The sequence below is a fragment of the Equus asinus genome, chromosome 14 (genome assembly GCF_041296235.1).
Source record: "Equus asinus isolate D_3611 breed Donkey chromosome 14, EquAss-T2T_v2, whole genome shotgun sequence".
Classification (NCBI taxonomy): Eukaryota; Metazoa; Chordata; class Mammalia; order Perissodactyla; family Equidae; genus Equus; species Equus asinus.
In genome coordinates, this window is record NC_091803.1 from 29,330,259 (window position 1) to 29,354,970 (window position 24,712).

The 24,712-nt window shown below is 44.3% G+C and overlaps 1 protein-coding gene across 2 annotated transcripts in view; it reads right to left on the reverse strand.

Annotated features, from left to right (window-relative positions):
* The window catches only part of PRKCB (protein kinase C beta), a 304,452-nt gene that overhangs the window by 68,582 nt on the left and 211,158 nt on the right, over positions 1 to 24,712 (reverse strand). For both annotated transcript variants that reach the window (XM_044746781.2, XM_044746780.2), the window contains exons 8-9: positions 17,262 to 17,358; positions 12,176 to 12,322 (exon numbers count right to left, since the gene is read on the reverse strand). In XM_044746781.2, coding sequence (XP_044602716.1) covers positions 12,176 to 12,322; positions 17,262 to 17,358 — 244 coding nt within the window. The remainder of the gene's footprint in view (positions 1 to 12,175; positions 12,323 to 17,261; positions 17,359 to 24,712) is intronic.

The window sequence follows — 24,712 nt, forward strand, 5'->3', positions numbered from 1 at the left end:
ACATAGCCTGGTTTCCAGGCCCCCCTAGACTCGTCTTTCTAGCATAGAGGTTTGCCAAAGCTCTCCTTCAGACCGGGTCAGGGATGAAGAGTGAGCCCAAGTCACCCAGCCCTTGATGACCAGAGGCCCGGACTGAGGGCAGAGCCATTCCACCCAGGAGATCTCATAGTCTGCCGGATGTGGGGGTAAAGCGTAGACAAGAGTCCCGCAGTTCACAGGGCCGTGGTGCTGATTCAGTGACACAGCATGTTAAGAGCTTAACACACAGGAAGAACTCAACATACCATGTTCATCACAGTTGGCAAACTGTTGGCCTTTTGAGGTTCTCCCAATTTCAACTTTCACCAGGCATGAAGATGTCCTAACACGGTCTAGGTTATCTTGAAGGCCCTAATTTTGATTCTACAAAGTGTACTGTTAGCGTTCAAACTTTGGATCAAGTATTCTGAGCGTATATATCCACACTTGCTTGTTTAAACTTTATTTTTGCTGGTGGTCACACGAATGGAATATGAAGTCATTTGGTTCAGGGGAAACAAACAGATTTGCCTCTAGCAGCAAAGTGGAAGTTAGCAGGATAGAAAGGATTTCTGGCTTCTAATAGCTTGTTTTGAGGAAGACAACTGGGTTGACTTGCTAATTGAAGAAGTACTTCAGGAAAAATTGAAAAGCGGCATAGGGGGGAAAAGATGCTAATTGGGAGTTAACAGGGTGGATCTGGGTAGGGACTGAATCACTTTGTGGATACAATCTTCAAGTTGGCTAGACAAAAAAAGAGTGGTGACACTCAGCATGCAGATCAACTCAGATGATACACTCGGTTATTTCATGATTTATTATGTAAGGTTTTCCGTATTTAAAATAAAATCTCTTTATATGGTTACATACTGTATGATTCCAACTATATGACATTCTGGAAAAGGCAAAACCATGGAGACAGTAAAAAGATCAGTGGTTGCTAGGGGGTAGCGAAGAGAGAGGGATGAATAAGGCAGAGCATAGAGGATTTTTAGGGCAGTGAAACTATTCTGTATGATGCTATAATGGTGGATACATGTCATCATACATTTGTCCAAACCCATAGGACGGACACCACCAAGAATGAACCCTTATGTAAACTGTGACTTTGCGTGATAATGATGTGTCAATGTAGGTTCATCGATTGTATGGTGACGAACTCTAGTCGGGGATGCTGATCATGGGGGAGGCATGGATCTCTGTGATAGAAAAGCTGAGTTTTCAGATCAGAGGTCAGGTTGACAGGTGTTATTAAGATCTAAGCCTTTTAAAATGATGCCATGTCACACCTTAGATTTAATTAAGTTGAATTTTTGTCCACTACCAGAGAAGGCCAATGGAAGTGTGAAACAAAGTTGAGAATGGAGGTCCTTTTAGCCTACTCATCTCAGGGTCTTGTGTACTTGCTATTGTTAAGCAACTGTCACTACACCCGTGGCAGGAATGACTCACAGTGACTGCTGGGAAGGGGGAGGAGAGTGAATAAGAAGATTTAAACCTGAAACGCCAAGCCCCTGAGCTTTAAATGAAGATGTTTTGTTGGGTTTAATAAGAAGCATTTAATTGTTTAATTGGGCTGTAATAAGAAATGCAAAAGAACGACTATTTCAACACTCTGGGCTGTATCAAGTCTAATTATTGATATCAATAGAATTGATATGATAAAATTGATAGGTATCAATTCGAGTTATTGAAGTATCTTGAGCCAAAATCAGCGTTGGTGGCATATACACTTAGTCAATTTTCTTTGAATCATATGTTATATTTGACAAAGCTAGATGGTTAAAATAAAAGCAGACTTAATTTGGCTGCTTTTTAGATGGTTCCCAGGGGGCAGAAAACAATAATTGATGCCTTTTACCAAAAGAAAATGCAATGAAACTCTTAAGGGTCCAGCATTCAGTCTCAACAATTAGGTTGCACAAAGGAAGCTGGTTCTCTGTAATCTGATCTGCCCTGGGCACACAAGCTTCCCTTTGTTGTTGGTATTACAAACGAACAGAGAATGGGCTTCCTCCAAGGCAGGAGAGGAACACGTGAGTGCAGCGTGAGAGACTGGGTTGCACAGTGGTTATGCACTGGAGAGCCAGACTCCCTGGGTTTCAACCTGCATCCACAGCTGCCTGACTTTGCAAGTCTCTCACCTCTCTGAGTCTCTGTTTCCTCATCTGTCCAGTGGAGATAATAACAGCACCCACCTCAAGAGATCATTGTGAAGAATAAATAAAGAATGCATATAAAACACTTAGACGAGTTCTCAGTGCTCAAAATACATTATCAGTCTCTGCAGTGGTTTTCAATAAGGTCAACACATAACGTGAAACTGGGTGGCAAGGAGGGGACAGAAACAAACCATGGCCTGTTTAATCATATTAACCATACATATTTGTACATCCAAAATATGTACCATGGGTGCTGGAGGAGTATAATCTACAGGCTTCTGCTGTTAGGTTTGTTGTTAAAAAAAAGATTATGGGTTATGCTGTTAGTAACCAGGGGTTCATCTTAACAGGACTGTGAATTCGGAAATAGCACATAAAGATGCAGTGGAGATAGATGTGCGGAGGGGAGCAGGAACTATGACAGCACGATAACTGGACCAGTGGCCATGAATTATCACCTGAAACCGAGTTTCCATGTTAATAGGCTCTATCTGGCCCTTCAATAACAGGACTAACTTTGTATTATTTTTCCCAAAGAGTTAGGCAGCATTTTAAAGAATACAATCTTAAAGGAAACTCCCACTTTGGTACCAAACAGGCCAGTCATTTTCTTCCTTCTCTTAGAGAGACTGCCCATACCACATCGGCTTTTCAGAGAGTCTGTTCCTGTCGTCCTAACTGATGGGTGGCTGGAAAAGTGACCCATCCCCGTTGGCCACAGCTAATTGGATCGTATGGCCATCAGCTTCTCATTCCTGGGATTTCAGAATTCTAGGATGTTCTAGATTTGAGAATCAGACATCGAGAATTGAGAAGCGACATAAGGCTGCGGGATGTGGTGCTGGTGCACATCCACGGAGAGAGACGTAAGCAAAAAGCGGGGATGGCAGATTAGGGGCCGCCAAGACGGGGACAACGGCAGTTGGGTTCCTGGAAGCTTTCTCGTTCCAGCTGCTTTTCCTGCCTTTCACTGTTGTGAGATACACAGAAACATGCCACGTCTTTCCAGTAAATACCCCCTTTATTCACTCTGACTTGACAATCTACTTGCAAGCAGGGCAGAGGGTTGTAAAACTTGAATTCCAGATATTTTACTTCCCTTGATATCATTAATTTTGTTGCGGAAAGGGGACCCTTATGCTTTCCTGTTGTGTAATTTACTATCTTCTGAGGAGTAAATGCAGGGGTTACAGAAAAGCAGTAAGTCACTTCATTGAGGAGAGACCTGGAAGAATTCAGAAAGCAGAAGGGCCTCCCAATGATTTGGGAAGATGAGTTGGCAAAAACACACTGCAATCAGAATTGCATATGAAAGACTGGGGGCTGGGAGGAAGGTGCCATCATTGGGATGAAACCAAAGAGAAGGCAGGAATCCAAGATCAGACAGCGAATGTCAAAAGGTTCTCTGGAAGAGGATTAAGGGAACAGGTAGTAAAGACTTTGAGCTATCTGCGAACCATACGATAAAGGAACTCGCCATATGGTGCAGGAAGATAGCAGAGCAGGCTGAAGTAAACGGAAGTACTTTTGTCTGTAGGATTATGTAACCACATCTAACGTATGTACGCATATGAGTGCGTGAGAATCCACAGCACTAATGAGATTAAAATTAGGATAGACTCCCACAACAGGAGCGCCAAGACAAGAAAAGGCCTTTGTTACTGGTATGAACTAAACCGCCTTTTAATCTCCTCAGGAAATTTCTTCCTGTTGTAATTCAGTGCTGCACTGGCTTCCAGGAGAACACGCTGTAGTCTGGGTCTTGCAGTCCTGCATTGTTCTCTTGTGCCCAAACCCAAAGCGCATGCTACTTAAGTACCCCGGTGGCTTTTGGGGTGACAAGCTTGGGAGTTGCTGAGGGACGTGCTGGTTCTAGCAACCATGGTCGATGCCATCAAGCACACTAGGCATAGTGCTAGGGGTTACCATCTTTTTAGGGGCTCATGAAAGCATTTTAATTTCTTTTAAAATCACAAGAAAAAAGTAAACTTTTAGGTTTGCTTTAACATAAAATATTAATATATTTGTCCTTATACCATTGCAGTCATAAGATATAATTTTTAACTTTTTTTTCCCCTGGTGGAAGCAGGAATTCATAATGCAGATCTGTGGCAGTTTTGAAACTGCTTTTTCAAAAAAGAAAAGACTAGCAGTTTGGTGGAGATGAGTAAAATGCAAAGTAGAGAAGAGTGCTGTAAGAGATGGAAAGAGTCAATTGGAATCAGAAAATCTCATTTCAAGTCCTGGTCCTGTCTCCTCCCAGCTGTGTGGTCCTGGGGAGGTTACTCGATCTCTCTGATTTATAATTCCCATATACATATAATAGGGTTAATAACAGTAACTACCCTGCAGGGCTGTGGTGAGAATTAATATGTTGTAATGCATGTAAACCCATAGCATGGTCCCTGGAAGTTAGGATGAGCTCATTAAAAGTTGGAGGCAATGGGGATGGAGGTGAGTGGAATTAGAGAGGGTGGGGATGGGAGACAGAGTGGGTGGGGATGAGAAGAAATGGAGGGCGAGGGTTGAAAGGGAACCAGCTGTGGAGCTACTGCACGCACTAGAGATGCTGCCAAGACTTGGAGGATCCCACAGGTTGAAGCCTGCGGGAGATATGAGAAAGGCAGTCGCTGGAAGAGTGAAGTCCCTTCTCATGAGCCCTCTCAGGAATCCCTGCTGACGGCTCCCAGTTCCAGCGAGTGTCTGCACATGGATCGGTGATTGACAGGCACAGAGCAACGAGGGAGAACAGAAAAGCTGAAGCCTTCCATCACTGTGGGCATGCAGTTTGTCTAATGGCAGAGGCTCAGAGTAAGAACAAGGCATGCAAACTCTGTTACACATAGAGGGAAAAAGAAGAGAAAGGAAAAAAAAAATAAGAAGAAGGAGGAAAAAAAAGAAGAGGGGAAAATGGTTAACCTCCTAGACTACGTCTGTGACGTGGTGCTGAGGAGACCACTGTGGAGAGTAGGAATACAACTGTTAAGCACCAAGCAATCAAGAGCCCAAGAACCAAACCTGGCCTGTGAAATGCCACTCACTAGCTGTGTGACTTTAGTAAGTTATTTCAAGTTTCTGCATCTCACGTCCTCATCTGTAAAATGGGGATAATAGTAGCTACACTACAGCATGTGAGCCAATACCTATAAAGTGCTTACGGCAGAGCCTGGCATGTAGTAAGGACTCAAAACATTAGGTGGTATCATCATCATCATCACCGCTAGAATATGTGTTTCTTGAGGGCAGGTATTTTTGTCTGTTTTGTTCACGGCCATTTCCTCTGCACCTAGAAGCGTGCCGGGCACATGGTAGATGCTTGACAAATACTTCCTGAATGAACAAATCCTTAATTATGCCTGTCAGTGGGCAGTTATTATAAAAATGATGACTTCTCTCCGCTATGGGGTATGCGTTCCAATCTCAGTCTCAATTCCTTTCCCTCATGCCTGCCCTCTGCTGTTATAAGCAGCCCCCACGCCTCATGCTCAGATCTGGAGAATTAGGACCTAAGATATCAATGATAACGTGGGATACAGTTGTTTCCGAAGTGGCTGAGGGTAGAAGTCATATTGCAAAAGGATAAGGCCTGGGTGGGGGGAGGAAGTGGAGGCAGTATACCTCAAAAGAGCAGACTGATTCTCTGGATATATTCAGTGAGTAAAGGATGGAGAAGGGAGGGTCCAGATCACAGGAAAGATTTTTAAGGACACAGGAAATATTGAGCACGCTCATCTAAAGGAAAGGATCTGGGGGACAGGGAAGATCAGAGACTTTCTGTACCTTTAGGTATGTGCAAGATCTGTAGCAAAAGATTTCACATTCTTAGAAATGCAAGGGTATTGAAGTGCCAAATTGTCACACAAGTGTAAGATTTTAAAAGAGTTTTTCACAAAATGTAGTACTCATACCATCATCAGTACAAGGACAAGATTTTTTTAAATAAATTCTCCTGAAACACATTAAATATACAGCTGATATATCAAGGCTGTGGTTTCACAAAAGTTATTGCTTAAGGCAATGCTAAGAAGAAGACAAGGAAGTCAGTTAAATGAATTTAAAGAAAAATATTTAAGATAGTAAAAAGGAGGTATGTACATGACAGAAAAAAATAAACAGGTGCATGAATAACTAATATTTGGGACACTTGGCCACAGCCACACACAATCCAATCATACAGTCTGAATTTTGAGCCAAAGGAATTGGCGTCAGCACCTTGGAGAGAGGCACTCATGAGCCCAGTCTCTAGGGGTGCCTTAGTGGAAGTGGCCACCGCCTAACCCTCAAAGGCTTCCTCAGTGACACTCAGGCATGTGATGTCATCAATCTCCTGGGGCATTATCTAGGAAAGTCAAGCACCAGAAAAGGAGGCTTAATGGTTTTGTCTCTCCCCTTCTGGCTTTTGATTTTAGACCATGTTAGAGGCATAGAGAGCAACAGATCTGGATGGCGGGACTTTTTGAAGAAATAAATGTAATACCTGGGCACCCAGTTTCTAAGGACCTTCCACTTTTTCCCTTTAATTTCATAAGCTGCTGAATTCTTCCGACTTGATTTATTCCTGGCTTATGTTATGCTTCAGGAAAAGCAGCAGTAACACCTGGCATGCTCCATGATTTGAACACAAGGAAATGTCACTGAGAAGAGGAGCTTGAAGGTTTTTGTTTGTGGGGCATGATAAACTGGGAATTCTACAGGGAAAAGTCAGATCTTGTGTGTCCTCAAGAAAAATTCCAGCCAGAGCTGAAAAGTAGGGAGAGTGGCTGAGACCACAAGCTTTCCACCAAAATTGTTCTCCCAGCTTCCCTTGCACTGAGGCATGGCCCTGTGACTAAACTGTCTCTAACAGAGTGTAGGCAGAAGTGATGGGTGCCACTTCCAAACAAAGACTTTTAAGAAGTAGTTTGTGCCTCCTCTGTACTCTTTTTCCCCTCCTCCTTCTGAATGTAGACAAGAAGGTCACAGGGATTAATGTAGCCATATAAGATGGAAGGAACCTGTGACCCTTCATCACCATGTGGAGAGAGTGGACGAGGCCAGGAGCATCCTTTTTGACTGTTACATGAATGAAAACTAAATTTCTACGGTGTCTGAGCCAGTATACATTTGGGGCCTATTTGCAACAGCAGTTGAATCCTCTCTAACTAATATAGGAGCTTAGGTGTCCTGGCTGCCACACAGATCAACCAAGCCTGGCCTGGGGGTGGAGTGAGGAAGAGGAGACATTCTGAGATTTCCATTTGCTCCCTCCCCTCTTTGCACAGTTAACTCAGCCTTTAGATACAGCTCAAGAGCCACGTTCTTGCAGAAGCCTTCACTGACTTCAGTGAGGGCTGATGCCACTCCCACACGCTCTCACAGCCCACAACAAGCAACGCAGTTGCACTTTACATCTGTTAGTGTGATTTTCTTGATTAATGCTTATATCCCCATTGGGTTTTAAAGTATGTATTTTTCAAAACTCAGAATGATACATTTACTTGTGCATTTTGTTGTATGTAAATTTTACCTTAAAAATTATCAAAAGCAAACATTGAATTCTGGTTAAATGATAAGCATGCTGAAGAATTTAGGGGTAAAGTGTACCAATGTCTTCAACTTGCTTTGAAATGCATTGAAAAATGGATCGACAGAGGGACAGATAGATGGATAGATACGCAATAAAGCAAATACAGTCAAATGTTAATTGTAGAATCTAGGTATTTGATATTATGGATGTTCACTGTACAATTCTTTCAATTTTTCTGTGTTTTAAAAATTTTTCACAATAATATGTTGGGGGAAAAGTTTAATGAGAGGAGGGACCATGAGTCCATTATATAAAGAGAATTATTCTACCTAGAGTTTATTTTCCATTAGTAATCATAATGTTCTGTGATCTGCTTCTATTTTTACTTTGTATTATGTCATGGACATCTTTCCATGATGATAGACAGGCAGACAGATAGCGATGAGAGAGAGAGAGAAGACAGAGAGAGACTTCATTCTTTTGAATGTATCATGGATACACCCTTATACATTTAACTTTCACACTACTGATGAACACTCGGGCTATATTCATTTTTTTTCTATTACCCATCACTTTCCATGATAGATCTCTTACAAAGACTTTTGTGCTGTTGGGTTTGAACTCCTTTATTTTAGATCTATGTCCACCACAGCATACACCTGCTTCTCCCCACATCAGCACACTACCCTTCATAGGCAAGAGTCAGAGATATAAAAGAATAAGAAAGGCCCCATTCAAACTTGCCAGTATAACTTTTTTAAAAGACTTGGATCCTATGAATCATTACCACAAGCACATCTGAAATCTCAGAAAGCAAGCAGTAGCAGCATTAATTAAAGATTTAATGGATTTTTATTGTGACAGTACTTCAGGGGTAATGAATCAAGTTTATAATGTATAGAGTTGTATTTTTGCTGTGTATATACCACATCAGGCACTTGCTGTGTTTACTTTATAAGGTCCACTTGTATAATGAATCTGGACAGTCTGTATCTGCCCAATTGATAGATTTGGGGCACAATTTTAACTCCAGTCATCACTCGACAACCACAGAGGTTAAATTTCTAAAAAGTGCAGTGGTTGGCAAAGCTGAAGTCAAAGGTTCAGGAAATCATAAAAAATAGAGAGTGAAGGATAAAACCATAAAATAAACATTAAATAATAAATGAATAATACATTCAAACATTCTGTAACAAAAGTCCTAGAAGGCAGCTATCTCCAAGGAAGCCAGACATGCCAAGATGCCCGGCTCTGGTAAGACAACCCCTCCAGGTGAGCACTCTCACCTGATGGGGACAGCACGCTCTCCAACCTGCTCTTCTTTTTAAAGGGTTTGAAACAGGCTCACTTGTTTGGAACTCAGTGGCCTTCCCACTGGCTTTCTCCCCTGTTCCATTTTCATAGGTCTTAGCAAACTGTTTGTCACTTCCTAGTCGCTCCACAAATTATGACAGTGCTGAAGAGCATGTTTTCCAGGGCCAGACCTGGCTCAGTGGGCCCGGGGGAGGGGAGGTGTAAACGGATTCCCCAAAGGTCGATCCGTGTCATCTCTCAAAGGGGGAGAGTAACTACTCCGCTTGTTTGTCCATTTTAGGGGCTTGATCAACATACCTAACAAGATTGCAAAAAGTTAAAAGTAGACATTCGAATATAAAACCACAATAAAATCATCAGTAAAACTGGAGTTGCAAAGGGTTACTCTATGCTTTAAAGCCTCAGAGAGGTTTCTGTTAGTCTATTTTGCTTTCATGGCATGCTGTTGTTTTCATCTGTGATGTATTTGATGCCACATTCCTAGACTGGAACAGAACTCTCAATTATTATAACAGTTTCCGTGGAAACATATGATCTATTCTCTCTCATTCCCTCACTGCTCCCCAGTGACCCACTCTCCCACTTCTTTACCCACCCCCCCAACCCCAATCCCGTTCTGTAAGTCCCTCCGGAACTTCCAATCCTCAATCAAAAACTCTCAAACCTATATTGTTAAGTGATCAAAAAAGTGCAGAATTGTGTGTATAGTACGGTAACTTTTGAGGTAACAAGGACAAGAATAAAAATGCATATTTGTCCAATTAGCATAGAGAAACCGGAAAGATGCAAATTAAATGAAAAGTGTTTATATATGGAGGGCAATAGCAGCAAGGGGGCACAGAAAAACATGAACTTGGGTGGGAGCAAGACTTCTCAATGTTTATCCTTTTAACATAATTTTAATTATGAACCATGTGAATACATCACTTATTAAAAATATAACGTAATTTTTTCAAACTCCCCGACAGCCTCCGCACGTTAGAGCCTCTTCTGCCTTTAGATCACTTTCTTCCTCGTCCTCACGGAAACAGCTCCATCTTTGAGATCTAAACGTCTCTCTTCTTCCTAGCGTTTTATCTCTCGATCTTACCCATTGGTTTGTCATCCCTAAGCCTCTAGACTCCTTTCCCACGCAGGTTATGATTCTCTTCCTGCTTTGACTTCCTTCCCGACCTGGTCTAGATAGCATTTTTAGTCGTTTATTCAGTACACTTTGACTGGGCATCTGCTAGAATCGGGCTCCGTGGGACCTGCAGTGGGCGACCCTCTTCCCAGAATCCTTCACTCCCTTATTACTGAAAACTTCTGGTTCACTGGTCCTGCTAATCGCCACCCTTAGCTCAAACCCACCGTCGACTTCTCCATCTCCACACCCAGGTTTCTCAGAACTGAGGGCAAAAAGCGCACTTCCATTACCAACTGCTGTACTCTAACTTTATGGACCCCGGAGCTGCTCAGCAATCTGAGTGCGTGTGTTCTACTCTCTGTTCCGGTTCCATGCTGAGGCTCTTCAATCTTTGGGCCGCCACCTCAGACCCCTCTTCCATCTCAGCAGATGACCATGTGACCCACAGACAGAGAAAATCCGTGCATTCAATCTAGGCCCTGAATGAGTTCAATCCGTACGCACTGGAAGTACAGTGGGGAACAAACAGAGGTGGTCTCTGCTCTTATGGAGCTTAGATCTCAGAAGGAGAAGAGAGACAAACCAATAAACAAACAAGAAAAGCATCATCTGGCGATGGGTGCTATGAAAGAGTTAAATATCATGGAGGATGAATGCATGGCTCTTTGAGTGGGTGGTCAGGGAAGGCTTCTCAGAAGAGGTGACATCTAAATTGAGATGAGAATTACAAGAAGGAGCCAGTCTTGAAAGACCGAAGGGAACAGCATCACAAAAGCTCTAAGAGAGGAAGGAACTTTGCATGTTTCAAAAAGCCCAAGAGACACCACTGTGGCCAGAGCACTGTGGATGACAGAGAGGCGAAAAAGAAGTCATCATGCAGAGGACAAGGGTCAGACTGTCAGGAGAGGTGTAAACTGAGGACGTAGTATGGAGTTTATTCCAACTGTGACGGGAAGCCATTGGAGGGGTGTATGCAGGGGAGTCTTGACTTAACAGAAGTTCCTAAAAATGACTATGGCTGCTAAACAGGATCACAGGCAGGGAAACTAGTTAGGAGCTCCTGCAGTGGTCCAGGCGGTACGCACGCTCTAGATTAGGGTTGCACTAGCGAAGATGGAGGGAAGTCAGTCAACTTGTGACAGGCTATGGAGGCGGATCTGGCAGGAGTCACCACATGTGGCGGGGCTGAGGAGAGCGTGAGGGAAACTCAAGGATAACTCCCACGTTTTTGACTTAAGCTACAGAGATGGAGAAGAAATTTATATTTTTTGCACACCTGAGTTTGTGGCATGAGATTTATACTAGACATGTTTGTGGCACACAAAGGGATTCAAAGACTCTAAACAACACTAAACAAGTCAAGAATACTTAGAACACAATCTCAACTTGAGTACAACAGCGTCTCCCGGTATCTATGAAAGCATCCAGCATCATTCTACGAGTCCCAGGGTCATCCTTCAACTGTGCTGCTGCTCGAAAGCAACAGCTTCCATTCTTGGCTGCAAGAGTGATCTTTTCCAAAGGCAAATCTGATCGTGTCACTTCTCTGCTTAAAAACTTTCAATGGCTCCCCATTGCACTGTAAATAAAATCCAAACTCATCACAGCTCATGAGGCTTTACATGATCAGGCCTCTGCCTATCTCTGCAACCTCACATCCTCCTACCTCCCCTGGCTCAGGACTTTTGGCCCCAAAACTTTCTGATGGTACCTAGAATGCACTAAGCCCTTCCCCCACCTCAGGACCTTTGCACTTGCTATTCTCTCTCCTGGGAAAATTCTTTCCTAGCCCTTGGAATGCACAGCTGGTTCATTCTCATCCTTCAGGTCTCAGTTTATGTCACCTCCTCAGACAGTCTGAGTGGGTCCCCTCTTGACTCGTTTGTGGCACAGCACTCTATCCATTTCCTTCATGGTATTCATCACCAACTGTAGTGCAGACCTAGTGACTTTTTACTCCGTCCCTCAGTGTAAGCCCCATATGAACAGCAAACACACCTGCCTTGTTAGCTGTTCTGGAGTGGGTGAGGCCACTGAGCCATACTGTACCTTGCCAAAGCTGCCTTTCCCCAGCACCATCAGGAAGTTAAAATCGGTCAGCTTCATCCGGTCCCTGTTCCCATTGTTGTCAAATTTGGATATGGTGTTGGTCGTCTTTTCTTCTGGAGTCTTAGTCCCCTGACTGATCTTGGCCCTCTGGAGGGAGAAGCACACAGAAAACATCATCAGGGTTTGAAGATGCTCTTGGAGGAAGGCACACGTAGACGGTCCATGCTGTGGTTCCTGCAACTCGCGGCCCCCCATCTCGGTGAATAAAAGCATGGTCAACATCCACGCTGCAAGCCCTAAACCTGGAGACCATCCTTGGCACCTCCATTCCTCCTTTATCCCTCATGTCTCATCCACCACCAGGAGCAGTCATTTTTTCCCCCATAGCTGTCTCTAGAATTCATCTACTTCTTTCCATCTCCACCAACACCACCTGTCATCATCTGTCACCTGGATAGCCCACCTTGGTCCCTCCACACTGGGCTTCACACGCAGCCAGAGTGACTTTCCATTTCTTCACATCCAACCAAGTTGCCACTTGCTTCAGTAGTGACCCATTATTGTTAGGATAAAGACCTCGGTGCTTTCACTGGCCTATATGGCCCAGTGATCAGGCCCTACCTGGTCTCCAAACTCATCACTTCTTGGGTCCTTCTTCCCTGCAACCCAGCTTCATTCTCCTTTCATGCCCTTAAATGTCCCAGGCCCCTCCTGCCTCAGGGCCTTTTCACATGCTGTTGCTGCTGTGTGGATGGCTCTGTCCCCCTTGCCGGCCTAGTTACCCCCCGCTTCACATTTTCACTTCCTCAGGGAAGGGTTCCTTGATCCCTTCTGTCTGGATTAGGTGTCCCTATTTGCTCCCTTCATCGACCTCACTTCCCGTTTATATTGGATAATAATTGTCTGTTCATTTGTTTCCCCCAGTAGACTGGAAACTGCACAGGCACCGAATGTCTCATTCTCTGCAATTTCCCTGACAACTAGGAAAGTTTCCGGCTAAATATTTGGTCGGATAAATGGATGAATGAGGCCCATGTTTGTCCTCAGTGCAGTGGGGGAAGGGCTTGCTGCTGTGAGCGGAGTGGTGACTCAGAGTGGCAGCAAATGCTTTGGAACAAGGAGAGAGAGGATGCCAGCAGTGAGACCTGCAGCTGCCAGGGCTTTGTTACTGGATTCGCTTCTGGGAGCAAGAAAACTGTGGAGTTAAAAGCTTGGGTTAGCATCCTGCCCCGGCATGGGTAAGCTAAGTGACCCTGAGTGAGTCAGTGGGCTCAGGACGCTCCTCCCTGCAAACATCCCACAACTTCCCGTCTCTCGCAGGAAAACAGCTGAGGGCCACAAACGACCCTGGTCCTCTGCACCTTCTCTGATTTCAGGCCCTTCTCCTTGCTGCTGCCACACTGGTCTCACTGCTATTCTCTGAAAGCTCCAAACATGTTCCTGCCCCTGGGCCTTTGCACTTGCTGTCCCCTGTGCCTAGAGGTTTCTTTCCCCAGAGCTCCCTCCCCCCTGAATGCACAGCCTTTCCCAAGGCCGACTTGCAATAGCTCTCATTTGAGTTTGTGGCCCTTACACGGTGAGCCTCTGCAGGACAAGAACCCTGTCCTCTGTCCCTCTGAAAGTCCCATGATGTCCCAGCAGGTACTCCATCAAAGAGAAACTGAGGCCCCAAATAAAAGGATCCTTTATCCTGCTGGGCCGGATATGCCTTCAGACACAGGAATACCCTAATGGTTGCCTTTTCATGTCTGCAGCTGAGAGCACTGGAACTCGGGGCTCAGAGGGACAGCAGACTGCCTGCCCCTCTGAGCAGAGCCTGCCTCCTCCCGGACCATCCACACCAGGGAGAGCGGAGGCATCCTGGCAGCCAGGCTCCCGGCACCATTCAGACGATGCATGCCTGTCCTGGTTTCAACTAGACCCCTCTGCCACCCCCACCCCTCCAAGGAGCTCGGACGGGCACTCCCAGCCCAGCAGCAGGGGTAGAGACCTCAGGAGGCAAGGAGTCCCCGTAGATGCTCCCCAACCCCCTGCAGCCCTTCCAAAGCCCAGAAGGAGCTTTCAAGGGGGGCTGATCACGATAACGACGATCTGACGTGTGAACGCTCTGACACGCCGGATGCTGTTCTAAACGCATTAGCTCATTCAGCTCTCACATAACCTTAGGAGGCCAGAAGTGTGTGATTCCCCCATTTTACAGATGGGGAATCGAAAGCTCCGAGAGAGGAAATAACTTGCCGACAGCACTCAGCAGGAAGGGCAGAGCTTGGATTCACACTCAGCAGCCTGGCTCTCAACCAACCTGAACAGAGAATGGGCTACACTGCACAGATGTGCCCAGTGTCCCGCCAAGACCCCCGGGCGCTCTCCTCTCTACACCTGTGACACCACCTGAGAGCTCGCCTCCTGGCCACAGGAGCAAGCACAGCCCACAAGCAGGGCAAGTGGAAAGTGCTGGCGAGTTAATTCCCCTGGAAGCAGCCCTCGGCCGGGGACGGAAGGAGCTGGTGGGTGGATCATGCTTCAGCTGCCTGCCTCTTGGCTGGGAGACCCTGCAGCACACATTCAACTCCCAGAGTTCTCCAGTGGATTACAGCCCAGCTGCCCACAGTGGGACTTGGGAAGACACCCCTTCCTGTCCTTCATCACATTCCCTCTACTCTATGATGCTCTGGGATCATCTCCCAGAGAAACTCCTTGCACTTGGATCCTCAGCGTCTGCTTCTGAGGAAACTCCAAGCAGGACAATGGCCAGCTTTGGGATGTTAGAAAGTTGCTTAATTCCTCTGGGCCTCAGTTTGCTCATCTGTAAAAGAAAAATGAGGATGATAACAGTACCTGCCATTCAGGGTTGTTGCGAAGATGGAATTAAATGAGTTCAGATTTCTATAGCACATAAGAAATGGCACACAGGAAGCATTTTGTTTAAAAAAAACTCATTCTGAACCATCTGGAATGGAGTCTTTCCTTCTCTGGCCCAGCGGCAGGCCCACGGTCCGACGAAAGCCCCCCAGAGAGCCTCCTCCGATGTTCTGAAACCCACCACGCGCAGCTCGGCACCCTGCTCACCCTGCGTGAAATTCTATTACCCCGGCTGCAGCAGCTCGATTTTACCGGCACTCAGAATTTCCCCAGATAAGAGGCTTGAAAGTAATTTCTGAGTCATTCTGGGTGCTAATTGGTTATTGCACAGGGATTACATTTCTCACATTCAAGGTCAACTGAAATTTCTCTCTGTGTCTGAGAACAATTTTTGGTCTGCTGGAAACATTTTTTTAATCAACAACTATGGTATGGAGCGATTATAATTCAGGCATAAACAAGCATTTAAAGGCTCTTGCTAGAAATAAAGGGACACATTTTGTTGCGTGTGGATAAAACAATCCTTTCCTTCAAGCCAATAACTGGCCCAGACAAACGCTCTGTTCATATAGGCGATGCTTTCCTCGGTGTTCTGAAATGTCACCACAGCTGCCCTAGGACTGAAGAAATCATTTTGTAAAACCGAGCCTTCATATACAAGAAAGTACTGGCCTTGTCTTTTCATCCACAACAGTACGTTTTTAACCCAGCAGCAAATGGACACGTCTTCATCAGAAAGTTGAGGGAAGGAGATGCAAATCTTCTGGAAGGACAGCCCTCCTGTCCGAATCAAGCGTCCAGTTCTCAGCTCTATAGGTAGGGAAGTTCTTTTATGAACTCACTCGGGCTTGAGCAGACTCTACGGGAATGACGCTTAGTTATCGAGTTCACTGGAGAATGACTGAGGAGCCCAGGGCCAATTCCATTTGTTTCCAGGAAGGGATATCCCACGGAGTCGGAACGATCACCCCAGTCCACGTTTTGCGGCGGGCACAGGCTCAGGACAAGAGTCAATACTCAAGTGCTTTTTCTGTCAAATTGAGGGGGAAACTAACATGGCTCTTGGGATAAATGCCAAAATCCTGTTAAGGCCAGCACAGTCCTTCTACTCTGACCCCCACCTATTTCCCCAGCCTGACCTTGAACTCACCCTTGACTCTCTCTGCTCTACCCACACTGGTCTTCTTTCAGTCTCAGATAGTTGCTATACAACTCCCACCACAGGGCCTTTGCACATGCTGGCCTCTCTGAATGGAATTCTCTTTCCCTCTCTTTACTTGGTTCACTTCCACTGTTGCTTCCTCAATGAGTCCTTCCTGGTCCTCTCAGACAAGGTTACATTTCCCTCTTATATAGTCTCAAAGTACCAAGGACCTCTCTTTCACAGAACTTTACCTGGTCATCATTTTTTTTATTCGCTTGGGTGATTATCTGATGAATAACAATGGTGGTAATCTATTTCATTTTAGCTATTTTATACATTTTTTTCAATCAGTAGGCCATCATTGCTTATCTAGAATTGATGATTTCCCATCAGAGTCAGTATATTATTGAGTTTGTGTGAACAAAATAATGTTTTCCCTCACAAAACTACTCTAAAATCATTCAACACACATATAAGGAAAGTAGTCAAACCTGTCTTGCCCAAAACATTTTCTTTGTAAAACTAGGATGTGGCTACACACCGGACACCTGCATAGAGATGAAATGGAGGGGCTCATCTGAGATACAGCAGAGCCAGCAGCACGGCCGAGCGCTCTTGGTCTTTAGAAGGTACACCCGCGGGCGTCATGAAGTCACCTCACAATCAATTCCACTTGCTAGCAGTACAGCACCCTGCCAACAGATCCGAGTCCAGATGCTAGGCCTCAGCGAGCCTCGCTGACTCAGCCACCAAAATACGTCACTACTCTGTCTGCTTCTTCCATTCGCCACGACCACTATCCCAGTCCAAGCCACCATCCAAATGACCTGGGCAGCGAATGAGCACTTCTGAGGAAAGGTCTAACCCTCAAGGAGGACGGGGAGGCAGGAATGGCTTTTCGAGGCGGGGAATACTTAATTGGGGTCTTGAAGGATAAATAGGAGTTTTCTGGGATATGGAACAACATTATAAAGGCACAGAGTCGTGAAAGGCCTTAGTAGAAACCGCACCATAAACAGAAAACCAGCACAGGGGCAGACTCAATCAGGTCCCGCTGACGCAGAAAGGAAGACAGCTCACCTCGAACTTCTGCCGCAGTTCTTCACTGCCCTCGCCTCCTTCCGGCGGCACAGGCACGTTGAAGTACTCGCCTTCCTCCTGGCTCAGTAACTTAAACCTGAGGGGAGACAAGGGGCAGGACAAATCCCGTGACTCGACTTGCTATGATTTGGTTGATGAGGCTAAGAGAAGGAGGCCTATGAAAACCTCTACTTTACAAAATGTGTTGAGGGTTTTTGTTTTGGGGTGTGTGTGCGCAGCCAGGTATACACTATAGACTTCTGTAACTATTCCATGGGCATCAGCATAAAATTATAGTCCGTGCCGGTAGGATGCAAAGTTCCCTCTCCCTCTCTGTCTGGCTGTCTCTGTCCACACACACACTTTTCTTCGTTGTAGCATTCAACACTGCATGTTTCTCCCTCCCTGTCCATCCAGTGCCTCCTTACTCTGAAAGCACGCCACGAAGCTCTCCCCCCGTCAGGGCACTCTCATCACAGCCTCCCAGCACTGCGACCGTCTCCACTTTACGCACGCAGCCGCCTCGCTGTCCCGGCACCCAGCGGCATTTGGACGACTATGGACTTCACTCCACGGTGCTGCTTTTCCCGGCAGAAGCTTTCCCAAAGTGTTCTGTATTGAACACTTGAGAAGCGGTATTCCTTGGTGGTTAAGTACACAACCCCCGGAGTCAAACTATGCCTGTGCCCAGATCTCGCCTCTGCCCTTGCCTCCTTGGATAACTGGATACGTTGGTCACGCCCTCTGAGCCTCGATTTTTTTCTCCTCTACAAATTGGAATAAAAGCCTCTTTTTCACAGGATTATTGTAAAGCCAAGACATGATGATGCATGCATAACCATAAACACGCTGCCTGGCATTTAGCAAGTGTTCAATGAAGGGCATTGTCATCATCAGTACTGGTATCAAAATTATTATAATAAACATGATGGCTTCAGTTTATTTCTTGGCTACAAAGATGTTTCCATCTACTCAGAGGATGAGATGAGAGTGAAGAAGGAAAAGAGACATTCCAAAGGCATTTGAGTCAGTAGAGGGGAAAAAAGATCCCAAACGCCTCATTCCCAAAGAGACTTCCTAAACCAAATTTACGACGCTCATCACAACTTTCTTCTCCATTCACAAATCTTCCTAGGCTGCTTCTAAAAATAGGAGGATAGGTGATTCAAAGCAGAGACGACAATTCGAGTCTCTACGCCTCCACATTTACATTCAATGCTCTTCTTCCAAATTTCCATTGAAATTACCAAAAGAAACACAAAAATAAGAGAACATCTGTATCTTTGCTGGAAATCAAGAGGGTGCTATCCACACAGCAGGGACTTCCAGGAATTTCCACAAATTAAAGTAATAGTAAGAATATGGAGCAGTGTTTGGCAAACTCTATCCACCTTTGTGGATTTTGCTAAATCTGGATAGCATTATCAACAATGTTTTTCATTAAATCATCTCTTTTTTATAATAAATTCACCTTAAAAGGACACTTTATATCTCTTCCTTGTAAAGAAAGTCAATATCATTTGTTACAAAACAAGTAACTGTAAAAAAATAAACAGATGCAAATCAATGTTGCTCAAGTCCACGTTGATGCGTTACTGACCAAAGGCTCTGAGACCCATCCCAGCCCTCTTTGCTAAAACGGCAGATCAGCAAGCAGCAAGTGTTACAGAGCGCTAAGGATACACTCTCTGAGACGTCCTCTTTGTAGTAATCTTAAGATTTGAAGGAGCACTGACAAAAGAATAGCTTTGTCAGGGAACAATTCAATATTATTTATACCCCAACCATGTACTATCTGAGCTGTTTGGGGTCCCACACTTTGGAAACTACAGGTAAAGGGGGGGTTCACCACCTGTGATCAGTCAGCGGGAACCCCAAAATTTTTCTTCTGAAAGTAATCTTTCCTAATCTCAGATTGTTCCCTTCATAGATGCACTGACCTCTTGAATCTCATTGAAAATATGAATTAGATATTAGAACCCCCATGAACAACCCCGGGTCAGACCATCAGCACTGGATGCGGGTCAGCAGGTGTGATCCACATTCAGGAAGTACGGGATGTCGGCCCCTGGAGCATCAGGCAGAGCGTGGTGCCCCAGCCACGTCACTGTGGCCTGTACACTGTCACTCCTGCCTCCAAGTAAGGACACTTGTGCCCATTAGAAAAGAGGATCAGGGACTCCTTTAAACCTTGAGTTGCACAAAACCAACATGGGAAGATGCCCCTCCGTGGAGCAGTAAGGCTGCCTGCTGTGCAGCTGTCTGCAGCTGTAGCCCTCCACCAAATCTCTACAGGGAACAGGACCCCTGATGTGACAAAGCAGAGTTCCAAAAAACACCAAAGGCTCCTTTCTCCCTTTGTCTGGATAGGAAAGATTAGGACAGGGGCCCCCTTCATTTCTGTGCTCACCCTTCTATAGGTATGGGCAGATAGAGAAAAATAACAGGACGTAAAACTCATTCAAGTAAAGAGAAACAAGGAGGGAGCAGATAAGCACCTCCCATGAAATAGAACTATTGCCCAAACAGAGAAAATTCTAGAAAATATCTAATTCATATTTTCAATGAGATTCAAGAGGTCAGTGCATCTATGAAGGGAACAATCTGAGATTAGGAAAGATTACTTTCAGAAGAAAAATATAATTACTGAACTCAAAAATCCATTGGAGATAGTGAACACTAGGATGAATAATTCTGATAACAATTAGTGAATTAGAAGACAGACTTGAGAAATTTTTCTGGCAGTTGGCTTGATATTTATTATATTGATTAGAATTGAACTGAATGCTTTATATACCACTAAGAAAAATGCATATTACCAAAATTAACATACAACACGAAAAGGGGGAATACTGCAACATACATGTCAGTGAAGACATGTTAATATCCTTCTTATATAAAAAGTTCTTAAAATCAATAAGAAAATGATAGGCAAAAGACAGGACCTAGTCATTTATAAATATAAACAAATGGCAACATACAAATGAAAATCTTCAACATGATTAGTAATAAAATATGTATAAAAATGTATATTATGTATAATATGTAAATACGTATAATTAGTAACAAAATATGTATAATCTTTGCATCATATCTTTGACATTTATAACATCAGATGTTGACAAGTGTGGGTGAAACGAAAACTCACACAGCATTGGTGAGAACGTAAAAAGACTGAAAAAAGTTGCAGAACATTTTGTCAAATATGTTAGTATGCATGTGTTCCCAAAGCCATCAATTCCAGGTTGAGGAATTTATTAGGAAATAAAGCTATGCACAAAAGTTTTGCTACAAGTACATTTATTGTAGAATTACTTATATAGGTAAGCAACGCACATCTCATAATAAGAACATGATTGTGTAAGTTGAGGCAGAGCTATAGAAGGGACCATATGAAGCTATTAAAAATGATGTTGCCCAAGATTACTGAGTGACAGGGAAAGAGTTCATAGGTCATCGTTAGTGAAAAATGCAGGCTGCCAAGCAATATGTACGGTGAGATTTCACTGTTGTTCACACACACACACGCATACACACAGAAAAAATTGTGAAGAGTGTGGATAGTGATTCTCTCTGGGCACTGGGATCCTGGATGACATTTTCTGTTTGCTTATTTACAGTTTTCTAATAATGATTCCGTTAATAATAAGATTATTAACATTTACTGAATGTTTACCATCGACCACCTGACACTGGGCATTTCACTTATACTAACTAATTTAATATCACAACAATCCTATGACATAATTACCACTGATTATCTTCAAATGATGCAAAGAGGCACAGAAAGGCAAAGTAACTTACCCAACGGTACGCAGCTAGGAAGGGGTGCAGCAGAAATTCTAACCCAGGAAGCCTGATTCCAAAACCTTAGGTATATTTTTTTTGTAATAAGACCAAAATGTCTTTATTAGTAATAACAAAAGAAAGCTTAAAGAAACATAATTTTAAGGTAACAACGATTTAAGATAATAGTTGTCTGTTCAGAAGGAGAAAAAATGAAATAGGAAAGAAAAAAAACTTCAGAAACAAAACCATCAGGAGAGAAACGTGGCAATTAAGACCATAAACGTTGAAATATTTCCCTAACAAAACGAAGAGAAGACTTTCAGATTCAAGTTTGTGTTTTTTAATCCAACAACATGCCCCTTGTTATACAAGACCTAAGGACTTAGAAAGATTACACAGAACGGCCAAGCCTCCTCCAGGCGAGAAGTGTCCATCACTCTGCACCCTAGAGGACGGGTTAAAGATAGCCCAGATCTCCTCACGCCTTGGCTCCCTCACTTAGAGCAGGAAAGAAAGTCCCTCCAAGGCCCCCATGGGGTCTGCCAAGCTGCCCTCACCCTGCACGTCCTCACCCTGCTGCGCCCCGCTTCACTGATGCAGCTCCGGCCACACAGGCCGCTTCACTGCTCCTCAAACTTGCCAGGCACACGCCTGCCTCAGGGCCTTTGCTCTTGCTGTTTTCTCCATCTGGAACAATCTCTCCCTAGACCTCCATGAGGTTCACTCCCTCACCCCCTCAGATCTTTGCTATAAGTCCTTTTCAGCGAGTCCTTTCCTGAGTTCTCTAAGGAATCGGGACCCACCATCCCCCAGCAGCCCCATCCCCATTGGTTTACTTTTCTCTAAGCATTTATCAGCCTCGAACACGCTATTTTTCACTATTTCTTTTTGTCCATTTTTAAAGTTTTGTTTATTCTCCAAATAAAAAGAAAATCCATGAGGCCAAGGATTCTTGTCTGTTTTGCTCACTAGAGTCTCCTCAGGACACAGGTTCTCACCTGTATTCACTGAAGGAATGAAAGAGGCCAGCAACAGGCAAGGTCACAGGCAGAAATATTAACCGCCAAAAACACAAGTTTATGTTGATAGAAGAAGTCACTTTTAAAAAGAAGTCTTTTTAAAAAACTGTTTTGAAGAGTTATGTGACCAATAGTGATGTCACATACATATTAACACAAAAATCATTAGAAATGAAAGGAAATTTTCGAAAAAAAAATTTTACTAGGAGAATATTAAGAAGCACTAGACACGTAGGTCAGATCAAGCAAACAGAAAGAAAATAACAAAGACATAAAAGATCCAGACATTATAATAAGATGGAATTAATAGACCTTAAAATGTATCTCCTAAAAATAGTAAATATAATGTTTTTATTGAAGTGTCCACAGAACGTTTAGCAACAGTGAGCATATACTGAGCTAAATTGCAAAAAAAGAAAGAAAAGTACACAGGCCACATTATCTAATACTAATACTGTCATTTAACATTAATAATAAAAATGTAAACCAAAAGCTAATACTAGACGTTAAAAAATATACCTCGATAAAAGCATGTTAGAAAGGAAATTAAAAATACAACTATAGACCTTGAGTAAGCAGCAGAAGTTAGACTATGACATATCAAAACTTGGAGGAAATATTTATTTCCTCAAATGCTTGCTCATTATTTTTAAAGAGTAGAGTAAGTTAAAAGCAGAAAAACAAATGAGCAAAATATTCAACTGAAATTCAAAGGAAACCACAAAATAAACCAACAGAAAAAGAGAAAACAGAAACCCAGAACTAATATACACATCCCAAAGTTAATTCTTTGGAGAAAAAGAAACAACAGCAATAGAACAGATGAACCTCTGGACAACAAGGGGAGAGAAAGGACACAGCAAAAATAAGTAAAATTAGAAACAAAGAAGAGGATTTGCCAACAGACACAGAGCTGGTGGCAAAGCAGCAGACAAGGGGCCTGAGGCTGACGCGCGACGTCTGGGAGCTTTCACAGCTGCCTCTGCTGTTTCTGCCACGTGGTCTTCAATTATAGCCCAAGAGAAGAGCTCACGCCCTTCCAGAGGAAACTGAGTCTCAGAGAGGGGATGTCATTACCCAAGATCACTTTAACATGGGCTTAAAAGAATTCCTGGGACAAAAATCCAATTTCTAGAATGTGGTCCAGTTAGAGTGAAGACAGCATTGTTGATGTCTTGACCCTGAATCTGAAGAAGACTTTTATCCGCCAAATCTGAAGAGGGCTTTTATTTTGCAAAAGCTCCCTCCCAACCTTTATTTTATCAACCTCACAACTATCCTAAGAGGTGGATGGGGATGCTGTAATTATCCCTGAAATGGAGTCATCTCTGCTGAGAAGGCTACAGGAGGTGAAGTGACTCACCTGAGGGCACCGAGCGTCCATCCAGTCAGAAGAGGCAAGGTCAAAGCCTATCTATCTAGCCTCTAGGCCTCTGCCAACTCCGGTAGGAGGAGGCAGAATGGGATGTGCGTGTGCTTAGGCTCTGGCATCACAGAGACCTGGACCCAAACTCCAGTGCTGTCACGAGCTGTGTGTCCCTAACACATTGTTTAACTACTCTGATCCTGGGAACAATGCTCCACCCAGAATTGCTGGAGGAATTAATGATGTAAGTGGAAATGTGGTAATCTTTTGGACTTTCTCCCGATGGCCCATCCCTTACACCAAGCTGTTTTGTCCTCCCTGCCCTCTGTTGTCTGTTTCAAGGCAGTAGACAAGGCAGGTGTGGGACTAGGAAGAAGAACGTGGCACCTGAGGGAGAGCGTCCTGCCCTTTAGGGCCTGGAGAACCACGGGAAGGAGAAGGGAGAGATTAGGGTGAAAGCAGAGGGGGTTTGCCCCCTCCTCTTTGCAGCTCTGGGCAGAGACCTACGTTGGAGGGCCCCAGCATCACAGCCCCAGCTGGAGGGAGGGGGAATGGATGGAGGACTGGCTTTCCAGGCAGGAGGCTCAAAAACGAGGGGTCATGGAAGTGCTGAGTGGGGTGGGGCCTGGCAGTGGCCTGGGGTTGGGACAAAGAGGGCACTATGTGGAGGGACCTCACAACCAGAGGCAAGAGGCAAGGCCCTGGGACTCCAGCAGGAAGCCAGAATGATGTCCCAAAGCTGGGACCTATCCCACCTCAGTGGGCACTGGTTCGGGGACCAGGCAAGATCGGCCACTCTGTAGCAGTGAAGACCGGAAGATGCCACATGCAGTGAAAGGTCCCCTTCTTGTCGGCCACCATGAGGTCACAAAACTGCATAAGAAAGTCTAGGTCCATTATAGAAAATAAAGAAGCTGTAATTTTTCTGCACGTCGGATTAGTGCTGTATGGCTGTGTGACTCTGAAACACCTGGAAAGTGATCAGCCAGCACCTGGTATCTAGTAAGAGTCAATAAGTGGTTGCTGTTGTTATTATAATTGTTATTATTATGTTCTCTCCTGTCTCATTTATACCCCCTGGGGATCCTGCATTCTTTCTGTTTAACCTCTTTACACATGACTGAAACAGGAAGGAACACGCGATCTGTGAGTGGTGATGGCTGGAGCATGCAAAGGCAAATCATCCATATGTTAAGAAAAATTATCCAAAACTTCAGAAAAAGGCAAAAAGTTGACAGTGTGACCTTTTATGTCACGCTAGAGCATTTTCAAATTAG